Source organism: Falco cherrug, chromosome 1, assembly GCF_023634085.1.
Source record: "Falco cherrug isolate bFalChe1 chromosome 1, bFalChe1.pri, whole genome shotgun sequence".
Taxonomy (NCBI): Eukaryota; Metazoa; Chordata; class Aves; order Falconiformes; family Falconidae; genus Falco; species Falco cherrug.
Window position 1 is genome coordinate 39556448 of NC_073697.1, and position 12649 is coordinate 39569096.

Sequence of the window (12649 nt, forward strand, 5' to 3'; positions counted from 1 at the left end):
AATCCCTCCTAGCAGAACCAACCTAGAAAATAACGCATTTATACACCTAACAGCAACAACTACAGCCATGTGTTTAATATCAAACACGCGTGCCCTGGAACCAACAGAACCTGTAGGAATGCAAATTACTATTTTTATCATGGGATGGTGAGAGAACTAATAGAAAAGTTGAAATAAATCATACTGTAATGTTCCTTGCTATATAGTGCCACCTTGCTGTCAATTCATCAATAAAAATGACAACTGTGAAGGATCAATGTTTTTGTGCGTAATGTGCAGTACAATAACCTCAAGTGACCGAGCTCCATGTAGGAATCGTTGGCTGAACTATAACACTGAAGTCATCTTAAAATACAATCTTGAGATCCCAACTCTTGACTTACTTGGAGGACACATCTCCTCTCTGCTGGTTTCTTCTGAAGTTCCAGCACCGCTGCCATTCCTGCATGGGCTCTCCACTGCTTCAGCTCAAAACATGAAGAGGTCAGGTTCCCTCTCCTCTATCTTCTCTCCTTCACAGGGCCCTGATGCATACGAGTCACCTGCCTTTCCTCCCAAACCTTATCTCATTTATTAACCTCTTAATCCATGTGTACGGCACCACATAAATGCTAGTCAATACGTGTACTCTTTAAATCAAATGGAAAAAAATCAATGGGAGAGTCTGACAACAGACTGCTGCTCCAGGACTGGTTCTCTAAGAGGTAATCAATAGTTCATTCCTAAAGGATACAGGGTGGTACCGAAGGCTTCTCAAACCACCACCTTGCAACTGAAGTCACCTTGATGAATAAAAGCACCAGTAGTCCTGCCCTGCATACCTTCCCCAGGTATTCATCATGCCACTGGCAGCTTTTTGATTTGCATGTGTCGTTTCAGAGAGTTGACTGCTTGAGTGGCAAAATACCGCAATAGGCTTTCCAAGAGCTGACATTCCCTTGCTCTGAAAATGACAACCCAGCAATCCAGCTGCACTTGAGAGATCCCAAGGAGAAGAATTACAAGGATGCATCGGGATACTGTTTCCCTGCGGCTTCAAGGACAAGACTGCTCTGCAGAACTGACTTTACCACCCACCAAGGTCCAGCTGACATGTTCCAGGGAGAGCCACCAGCTGAGCTGAGCTGAGCAACTCTTCACTTTCACAGAAGCAACAGGAGCTCTCAGGGGGAAAAAAAACCCCACATTGCACAAGGTGAAGCTAGGATGTCATGAAAGGCAGCTCCATAAAGGCTTCTTTATGGACGGCTCTTCCTCACCAGCTCAAGAGTGACAGCTCCCAGGCATGCCCAGATCGCCGGAGCGGATTCAGTTTCACAGGCAGTGATGTTGAGGTGAAGGGCAACCACCTCTGGCCCTCTCTATTCCCCATCAATCCCACCTCAATCAGCAGGTTAAAGGTGAAAGTGGGCCTTATAACTCCAGCGGTGTCTGTTTCCCCGGTCGGATGACTGTCTCACAGCCTCCTGCAATTAGAGGGCACAGCAGGGAGATCCCTGCTCCCACCAGCATGGGCCAGCTCCTGCTGCTCATGCCACGGCAGCAGATGCCTGAAGCAACAGCAACCTGCTCCAGGGTGGGTGGACCACAAGCAGCCAGAGCTGGGGGTGCTCAGCAGGAGGCAGAGTCTACTGTTGAGTCTTAGAGGAATAAAACACATCGGAAAGGTGCTCCCCCTTCCAGCGCAAGGTTGCCTATCGCTGACGTTCTTCATGGAGTCCCGTCTGAGCAGCTGCACTGCTTGTGTTACCATAAAATATATATGAAAACAAGAGAAAGGAATAATGAGTGATTGCATAATGTTTTACTGAGTTGCTCTCAGTGCACAGCCTTGGAAAGAGGAAAAATATGTAATTTCTGCATTAACTTCAGCAGATAGACACAGTGGCATGGGGTGTATGGGACCAAACTCCAGACCTGGGGGTGGCCACAGCACCAAAAGCCCAGTTGGCTGCCAGAAAACCTCCAGGGTCATCATAAAGCACAGATTAAGGTGAGAACAAGTTATCTCCCACCCCACCACCTTCTGATTTCAACATGTACACACACTTGGTGCACTGTTTACATGACATCTCGAGGAATTTAACAGACAACCATGTGATAGAAAAGTCCATTTCCCACTTTCAGATTCCTCATTTCCTCCCTTTATTTCTTTTGTCTAGCACAAAAATCTCACAATGAAAGAGGATTTGATTGTTTGTTTGTTTTTATTGTTCCAGTCTATAAAGTGTCGACAGACCCCACAATTTCCATTGCCATGCCCTAACGAAAGAAACCCAGGCAGCAATCTCCACGTAAGAGAAGTGCTAACAGAGTATGTTTGCACTCTTGATTTCTTTTTTGTTTGAAGGCTCTGGGGAGCATCCAGGCACTTTTAATTCCTCACCATGCCACTAAATCCTTCCTGGATCAAAAGTGAGGGAATCTAACCAAGTTCGAGCAGCCGAAGGGACTAGGGATCGTTATGATTTTAATATAATTGAACTACAGAAGGGTATGTTTAAAGTAACACTAAGACTAGCTTAAACCCGCCAAAGCAAGAAAAATCAGAGTTAAGGCTCTAAATCTGCTCTGAGCTCACGCCTTTGCGTGTCTTTCCCTCTCCCCATCCCCTTTCTGCAGAGCATAGCAAGCAGCAGCTTGGATTTTCAGCACAAACTTTGAAGCATCCTGCCTTTGTGAGTCAGACATCACCGATTTATAAAATAAATAAACTACTTAATGTGCCCTTTTCAAATACTGTTGGGTTTTGGGCACCAGAAAAAAAAATAAAATAACAACCAACCCTGTACCCTGAGCCTAACAAGCCAGAAACACAGTGGTTTGGCCAAGACCCTGGAATGTCCTTCCTGGAGCACTGGGTTAGCCGCAGCCCAGGGGATTCCTGCACAGCTCCCTGGGCAATGCCTACCCAACAATCCATGTCTGAGCATGTCTCCATGGACGTTCACATAAAGGTGTGTCCAACTGGAGAAAAAATGCCTCTGTCATCCATGGTGGGCCTCCAACATGGAGCACCTTTTTGTAGGAGTACTTTAGGTGCTGAGCACCCAAGAGGTGCAGGATGCCTGGAAAAGCACTCCCACATGCTGGAGTCCAGCCTGACCTTTAGGAGGTTCCAACACAGCTTGCAAACCATTTCTTGCTACTTCTTATGTGTCCTAACTGCTCTGAGACACCTTTTAATCAAGGTCCAAACGGTTTCCAGAAAGAGAAAGCACCTTGCTCTGATGTTACCAACAGGGATTAAAACGGATGGTGCTAACATCAAGGCAGAAGGATCGGGTGATATTAAGAGCATAAAATAAGGCACAAAAGGCCCCTCCTTAAACACCTGCACGGTTTTGTTTGTTCATTTTGCTTGCTGCGTTCTTTTAAGTCATTCCCTCCATCTTATCTTTCTATTTCTTCACCTCTTCCAAGTTTCCTAGGGAGACATGGGGTGGGCAACAGATGGATGGAGACACCTAAATACCTTGAAATCAAAAGAGCACTTGAAGGACAAGGGGTGACATGGAAATAGGTCCCACAGCCTCATGTGATCTCCAGATGTCGAGGGCCTTGGGCACACCTCGTTAACAGGTTCTAACCTGAGCTGAAGGGCATGGCCAGCTCCACCTTCCAAAGAGCAGGCAACTCGTATGAGCACGTGAAATTCATAAGGTTTTAAACGGGCCTTAATAAATCTGTAACTTTACACAAACTGTTACTTACCACCAGGGGATTACAGCACACATTTTCAAAGGTAATTTCATTCCCAATATGGATTTAGGAAACAAATCCAGGCATTTCTCGAGGGAGAAAGCTAATGTACAAGTCTCTTTTTTGTTAACAAAATTATGGTATTACTCCATACAGATAGCTTTTGAGATGAAACTCAGCATGATGCTGGAGTGGCACAGACACCACTGAGGTCCACCATAAATTAACACCAGACTACAGCTTCGAAATTAGTTTCCCCAGGCAATCTGGCATTTAGAAAAAACAGCATAATGTGGGTCTATGGAAGTAGAGAGGTGTGACAGAGGATGAAGGCAATAATGTCTCCACCTCTGGGAAGCTGATGTGGCAATGGCTTCTGGATGCTTAGAAAAGCATCGTGATAGGAAACAAAATACCATTTAATTGGCAGTAATGTGTTTGGCTGTAAGTCAGATGTGTTTGGCCTGCCCCTCCTGGTCTCCATCATCTGTTTAGACTCTTCAGGTCTTCGTGTTTGCACAAGACCCAGCAAAATGGGCAGCTATTAGTTGGCTTGTAGGCACTACCGTAATGAACACGATTAATAACGGTGGCTGTGTTATCCAAAAGATACTAATCAGTGGAAGGAACTCATACAGCAGCAACGAAAGTAATTAACAGCCTGGAGATACGATCTTAACGGCAAAACCCTATATTTAATGGTAATGATAAAACTAGCTCAAACCCATCATTTCTGGGAAATTAAGAATTAAGGCTGCAACTGGAACATGTGTCTTCACACCTCTTGCTTCCTTAGTGCACAAGAAGATGACATTTGCAATGAAAGATTAATAGAATTCAACATTTCGCTTGACACCGCTTGGGAGACAGCTGCAAGCAGGGCATGCAGGACCGCTCTCAAGAGCCACTGAAGGGCTTCAGATGACTTTGCTGGGGAGGAGAATGTGGCAGAGGCTGTGTAGTAATGGTTAAATAATTAAAGCAAGCACTATCAAGCAAGGACAGAATACAGGGTAAACACAGGAGTAAAGGGATGCAGTTATAAGGAGAGGAGAAAATGTAAGCTAAGTGAGATGTAAAATTAAGTGTTGTCTTCCTATTGCAAAAGTCCCCTTGCAAAGGGCATCAAACACTAATGACCAGAAACCAAAATGTACAAGAGTGCTTCTCAAAAAAAAATAGTGTATAGTTCTGCCATGCTGCAGCCTTTAGCCAGAGCAGGGCAACAGGCATCTGGGAGAACCAGCCAAGCCACGAGGCTGAAGATGGACAAGGTAGCGGGCCAGGGGTGTTGCAGTTCACAGAAAAACAGCGACAGGCGAGGAGGCACATGAGCTGAAACTCATGAGTCACCTTTTCATCTCTGCCTTACTGCATCCAGTGATTAACGCAGCAGCTACTCTGTCTGAACTCTTAAAACAGACACCTGTGCTTCAGAGACACAAGCAAGCACATGCAAAGAGGAGACATCTCGTTGAGATAGTTAACTTAATTGATCATCCCTCTAATACGATTTTCAACTTCTATCAGCAAAATAAGTGGGGAAAAATAAGCCAAACCAGTTTCACATCTAACGAGCCTCTCTCCACACCGCTGCACACTCATGGCACTGGCAGTTCCCCTCTCAGCAGGCTCAGGACTGGCTCCCAGGCTCACCCAATGTCTTGTTTCCACACGGCTCCTCAGAGATCTCATTAGACATTGCAGGGCAGGGAAACCACATTCAACCACAAAATATAAAAACAAGTTAAGAAAAACAACCCAGGGCTTCCTGCCTGGTGGGAACAAACATGCACGCTGTCCTGGATGCTGCCTCGGAACTCGAGGAGGGTCTGTCTCCACCTTCCCACCATAACACTGCCTCAGGGAACAGAGCAGAGAGGTGGCCAGAGCCTTGCAGTGTCCTGTCCAGGCACAGACCCATGAGGCCTTGGCCCTTTAGCCTAAATTTGGAAGGGCTTGCCCTCAGCCACTGTGCCTGGGACTGGCTATGGAAGCCCTGGACCACATGGCAGCAGTAGGAGACAGGGTTACACCTCTCTCAATACAGGCTCACCTTGCACAGCTCCAGCCCTCCAAGTGCCTTTAAAGCAGCCAACAACCAAGTCAGACAGAGCTTTAAAAACCTGATTTATCAGCCGGTGTTTTCATAAAAAGCTAAGCTGGATATCCACGAACACCAGCATCACTGAATCTCTCAGCGTAACCTTACGGTTTGCTGCTTCCTACATGGCAGCAGGTGGTCCCTTAAAACCAAGCATAGAACCAAGAAATCCAGGTTTCACCATGGGTTTCTCCCAAGGTTGAGCCTAAGGGATGAGCACACTGCAACTTTTCTCCTCTATTTTGGCTTATACTTTTAGACACAGATGTAGGGCCGTTACACATTTGAGACCCATCAACCAAACATGGCCAAAACGGGCCAGGAGGTTCAAAAGTCACTAGGGGAAATTAAGATGGAGGCAAAGATGGAACAACCGCACATTTCACACAACTAAAAGCTCCTGCCTAACTTCGTATTTTGCCTTCTACATGAAAAAAAAGCCCCTTCAGCAACTATGCAAACGATGCAGAAGAGACAGGAAACCTGTATGAAGGGAAGAATGGGGCACAGAGCAGGGATGGAAGGGAACGGTGTTCCTAAGGGCAACACCCTTTTTATTAAGCATCTCCATCAGAGGTAACAGGGAAAAATTAATGCATCAGAGGGAGACCTCTCATTACCCAGCTAGCCAGCATCCAACACGCACCCACAATAACCACAACCAGCTTTCAAACACAGTAAGAAGACGCACAAAATGATTGCTACTGGGCGAGCGGTAAGCAGAAGAGCTGCTCCATGCCCAGTGATAGCGCTTGCCTGTCAGCCTCACTGATGGGGTTTGAAGAGCTGATGCTCAAATTCATCACTACCACCAAGTTATAACCATAAAGTACTCCAGAATAAATGATGGAGCAGAAGGGTGGAACCTCCCTGTCCTCATCCCTTGCAGGTCCGTGTGCCCCCAACAAGATGGGCTCCTGCCTTCCTTTCTCTAGATCTCCCTCGATGCTGAAGCTTGCACTTGCAGAGGAAATTCAGCCCACAGGATTTATAATTTACTGGACAGACAGAGAGGCCTAGAGTAAGGAGCTCTAATCCATTGAGTACGTTCCCTCGCTACAGCCCAGAGTGAAATTCTTCGAGTGCTGGAGACAGATTTTCCTTGGCGGGCGGCCATGAGTGTCGATCTGGCTTGTAGGAGAGATCAGCAAGGCTGTGGATTGCAGCGACTTCACAGACAAACATAAAACCTTCCTCTTCAACTAACTTTCTTATAATAAACCCAAGAAAATGAAAAGCTAAAACATTTCCAGCTGGCCAGAAGCTGCGGGGAGAACAGTGAACTTATTGCATGTGCAGGCTTGGGGCTGCTTTGAAAGCTCCTGGAGATCTTCAGTGGTATTTGGACATTCAATGCTATTTGGACAGAAGCGCCTAAATCACTTTTGAAAGGAAGATGCAGAAGACTAAATTATTTAGGTGCCTTTCATATTTTAAAGAAGGTTATTTATGGAACTAAATTTATTTCAGATTTCCAACATATAGCACTGAGTTCGTAAGAGCAAAGTTTAATGGGAAAAAGTAACTATTGTTTCCTTGTAAAGCCTTAAATATTTGAGTATCACTGTCAGACCCTTGTTATAAAAGGGCTCTTACAGAAGGATTTGAGATGCAACTTGGTATACTTTATCACCTCATTAAAGGCATTTGTGGATTTAGAATTGTCCCGGGATGGGAAGAAAAGTCCCTTTTAAAATTACTGTCTGCTCAGAATAGCAATTTTGATTCTCAGGGCTTTACTCTTTTCCTCTTCACCATTAAGGTGATGGAATTGCTCCCAACTTCCTTGAGCACAAGGGAAAATCAGGCTTGTAATGTACAGAGGGATCTAACACTTGAATCCACTGCACTGAACAAGGAGGAACTCCAATGCTCCTAGACCAGGGGTCCTCAAACTTTTTAAACAGGGGGCTGGCGTGCGGATGCAGTGGCAGGCAGTCATCTGCGGCTGCTTGGTTTCCCCCCTCAACCCCCAGCGGGGGGGAGGTGGGGGGGGGTCTGTAAATACCGGGGGGCAGATTGAGGACCCTGGGGGCCGTATCCTGCCCACCGTCCATAGTTTGAGGACCCCTAGTCTAGACAATGACATTTTATAGGGCTCATTTTCCACTACAAGGACCTGTATTCAAGACACAAACCAAATCACTACGGTTTTCTATCATTTTGTAATTTATCGTACTAGGAATTAATTTTGGTCATTCCCTTAAACTTAATTGTCCCACATTCCTTTGAAATTTTTCTCTCATCTACAATTGCTCTGTAACAGCCAGTACTGAAATATATCGGGCCGGGTGGGGGAAGCCTCTTTAACCTCCTTGCTTACTTGGTGCATTTTTTTGCACAGTCATTTTTCCTTCCTACATAACCAAGCCAGACTGCTTCTGCCTGCTCGTGCAAAGCCACGCTAATTGACAGAGCAGCTCCAAGGTAAGTATATACCTACCTGAAACATAAACCTGAAATTACTTGTAACAATTTTGAGAAGCCTGTCCAGATTTCAGGTTGGAAACACGCTTTTAGCAGCTATGCCAGCATTCGTTCCTCTGCGAAGGAAAACAGCCAGAAACACAAACACTATCAGGTGCTATCTTTGTCCTCGTTCACAGCTTTAAGTCAATATTGTGTTAACATCTGGTGGTTTAAAAGAGAAAGAATGCAATGTCCAAAATGAACAAACTATTAACAAGTCGAAGAACAAATCAAACACCTCTCTTTGTTGCACCCCTTCATCCACCCATCCTTCCAGCTATCCCCTGCTCCCTGACCCTGCACCTGGAGCTGCAGTCCAAGAAGTCCAAGGGAGCACTGGAGCTGTGACGGCCCCAGAGCAGCTGACGGAGCTTCACACAGATGGACTTTAGTGACACATGGCATGTCACGGGATTAGGTCATCAACAGGATGAAGGGAGCAGGGAACTCCTTCACCTTTGTACATTATTGCTAATCTCCATAAGCTGGTGATAGGTGGATTCTTCTCTAATTGGAGCAACAAGATGTCGTCCATTATCTGTATCATACTTGGCACCAACAAGCATCCCTGCTATCCAGAAGCTCTAGGACTGCCTGCCCTCACCTCAAACTCAACAGGCCAGAGCATCTCCCCCTTCTCCTTGCAATATTCAGAAAAGCTGTAATTTTTAAATGCAAGAAAAAAAAAAGTTGGGACTACCCTTCCAAAACCAAGCAGAGAACGCCGTGTACAAAGACAACCATTTGACAGAGGAGGAGGAATAGGAGAGCGCTACTGTTAGCTTTCTCCTTGCCAGAGCTGAATTCACTTGGCTGCGTTTTGCATTTATGAGCCGTACAAACATTTCACTGCTAATGCACTGGCTCAGAATAGCTGAACCTCACCGAGCATTTTTAAGGCATTTCACTCTTCAAACAGCCACAGCTTTCCTCTTCAAAATCCCCGCATTCATGTCCTCGTGCTTGGAAAAGGACCAAAGCTTCCCATTTCCTCATACCCAGAAGGTTGTGAGCGCATTGAGTGCCTCAGTCAGTAAAGTGCCAAGAAGCTAATGAAGATAAAAGTGTCAACGCGTAGCAGTGATAACACACACCTTTCCCATGTAGCTCTTTTGACCATTTTGCAAACAAATTTGGCAGTTACCGGCAGGCCCGCATTCGAAAAGCGAACGCGCAGCAACTCGATGATATTAAACTTATTGCTGCTCTGCAGAAGTGTCATGGGACGACAGATTGCTCCCTGCACATCAATTGGATTCAGAGAGGTTCTCAAACTCTTACGGGTTAAAAGCAGCTCCAGCATGAATCAGAGTCCCAGTGGTAAGGAGATCATCGATATAAGGGATTATGCAGATTTAAGAAATACCCTCGGCACCCGAAAGTTTTCAGAATGCAAACTACGTCAACCCTGAAAACAAGAGGCACTGCATCATGATGGCAGGAGGGACAAAGCCAGGGGGGTTTAACAGACAAAAAAAGATTGTTTTAATAGGAGAGAAGCATCAGTCATTGAGTCTTACTTCATTCAGACTTTCTATCCAACCCATCCATCTTCAGTGCCAAGAGATGACAGGACCACCTCACTTTTTCCCCCCAGCCCAGTATATCAATAATGCCCATTTCTACCCCAAACAAATGACTTGCTAGAATGGCCCTTTTCCCTAAACTGGCTTGCCAAGCCCCACAGATGCCTCAGTACCTGCTATGGTCAACTTGGCCCTAGTGGGGCCCCCTCGAGAGGTGGCCACCGATGGGTGGAGCCTTTCCCAATCATCTTCCCCAGGAGCCACTTTGTCATTCATGGCTGGGGACCATCTGCGGAAGAGGGGACTGGGCAGGGGGGGACTGTTAAGCCAAAGACGGACACAAACGGGTGCGCACACAGGCATACTCTCCCCACACAAACCCGAATGCAAATTCCTTCACCCTCGCAAAACGCCTCTGTGGGCATTATCTGTGAACAAAAGTCCTCGAGGCGGGCGGTCTCTGCATCACTGCTCTCTCTGTTAGCACCACCTGCTTGGCGTCAGCCGGGAGAGTCGCCGAGTTATCTTTTTGCCGCGTCTGCAGAAGCCAACGGGAGCACAATGGACCCCATCGGCCAGGGTCAGGCATGGCTTTCTTTCTCGCCCCCGTACCACCAGCCCTTTTCACCTCCACCATCTCCAGGACCCCGGCGCACTCAATAAGGAGATGGCTTCGAGCGCAGGGAGGAGGAGGAGGGGGGAAATATAGGTCTCTGGCGTAAATCACTGACGCCGTTTCCCCTCCTCTCCCTTTCCTTAAGACCTGATGGTCTTCAGTCACACATCTTAAAAGAAAAACAAAAAACAAAAACACAAAGACTTACTTGTCTCAAGTCGATGAAGGCCAACTGCAGCGTGTCCCCTTGGAACCCAGGCACTGGGCCGGATCTGGCAAACTCTGTGGGAAAGAAAAGAGGATAAAAAGCGCCTTTAACTAACCATGGACAGGGAGATTGGCAGACGGATGACAGGGAAGACAAGAGAGGCTGGGGGAGAGGAGGACCGCGCTTCTAAGGAGTCATGTCTCCCTCCCTTCAGCGTCTTTGTTCGCCCTTCAAAATTCGTGTCATCAAAACACCATTAATTCCACCGTCCTGACAGCAAGGAAACTGTACTAATTCGACCTGAAATTTATTCCCATGAGCCGTACTGGGCTTCAGAGTATTTGTTTTGTGAATGGACAAACAACTCGCCGAGAAGAAAGGGGGGGATGGGGGTGGAAAAGTTTTTCCTCTCAACACAATAAAATCTTCAGCTGTGAAACTCTTTTCAGTTCCGAAAGCTATTTATATTTTAGGGCGCTGAAGGAATTTTCTAATTTCACGCCTGTCACCAGGCTCCATAAGCATTCTTCAAAAAAATATGCCCAGCCACATCATTAATTATTCGGCAACAGATTATTTGCATTATCTGGTATGGTGCGCTAATGCCAGCACACAGTCACCCCAAATGGGAAGAATCACGGCCATTATGTGGCATATTTATTTATGTTGGATGAAGACATCTGACAACTGAATAACATTGGCTTCTAAAGGGAAGAGAGTATTTCCAAGGCCACATTTACCTCCATCCAGTGTAATCTGGGCAAAATTTCATACTTAAGTCATTTATTTTTCTTCTAATCCATTATTTAAACCAAGTCTAAAATCACTGAGGGGGACTTGAATGAATCCACATCAGAGGACCTTAGCTCTTCCATGCCATTTAACAGCTTTTGCTTGGTAGCGCTCACGAAGCCAATGACTGCACACATTCAAGTGTGTCTTTTGAAGATATGCCTGAGGTTGATTTTGCCCAACTTCACTTAATTTTCACCCTCTTTAGTTACAGAAGTAATGGCTTTATCTCTGCTCTCCATGCAACTTTTCATCACCAAGGGGACCTAATTTGTGAAGCCACAAGTCAACGTCATGAAAGACTCAAGAGGGAGCTTCTGCCTTCGGCTGAATTTTGTTGCTCCTGCAGACACTGAAGATGCTGCACGCTAGAAGGAAATGTTTTCTTGAGATGCAACCACACACGATGGCAGAAAGGAAGAAGGGAGGGAAAATATACACCAACATACAGATTCTGAAGTTGTAGATGGCCCGTTATCACCCAACTATTCTGGTTTTTACCACAAAGGAACTCAACACAGCTCCTGCAGCTCCACAAAGCTGAGGATTAAGAATGGCTTGGCAATAAGGAAGGAGGATTTTGCCTTCTATCTCCATGACTACACAGAGGTACTAACAGACAAAGCCTGTCCTGTCCTTAAATGCTAAGCATAATCATTTCATGCCAGATGGTCTTCTCCTTGACTTCTCCTTCCAAAAGTTATCTCAATTTTCAGGCAAATGACACAAAACAAGGAAAGCAAATCATCTCAGTCCTATTTTTAAAGACCTCCTACAGCAGCCCAGTCCCCCATGGCTCTAACGAGAACAGACTAATAACTTAGACACTGGATTCAGCCCTATTCCTCAGCCATCTTATTTCTGGAAACCAAAGAAGGGTTATTTGTCAGCTTCCTTGCTCCACCTTCCATTAAAATCTTTGGATGGAGAACATCCTTCAATACAGACACAGGTACCTCCAGGGACACAGCGGCCAGTTTTCAGACAGCCACAGCTTTGCTTTTTCATATTTTCTGATGCCAGAAGAGCTCTAAGATTAAAGCCATCACTCATCTTTGCTGCCATCAGTCAAGTGACAACTTCTGCTGTTCAATAGCAAACACGGCTGTAAAATCATTCCTTTTATCCAGCATTACTACTAGAAATGAATAATAAAAAATAAGAAGAGAAAGTATGTATGTGACTGTTGGCATTTGGGTTCTGGATTGGAAAAGTGTGACTCAAAGCCAAGA

The 12649-nt window shown here is 45.8% G+C and overlaps 1 protein-coding gene across 3 annotated transcripts in view; it reads right to left on the minus strand.

Annotated features, from left to right (window-relative positions):
* Positions 1–12649, minus strand: part of EXOC6B (exocyst complex component 6B) — a 312139-nt gene that overhangs the window by 64464 nt on the left and 235026 nt on the right. For all 3 annotated transcript variants that reach the window (XM_055706488.1, XM_055706484.1, XM_055706491.1), the window contains exon 20: positions 10626–10699. In XM_055706488.1, the coding sequence (XP_055562463.1) occupies positions 10626–10699 (74 nt within the window). The remainder of the gene's footprint in view (positions 1–10625; positions 10700–12649) is intronic.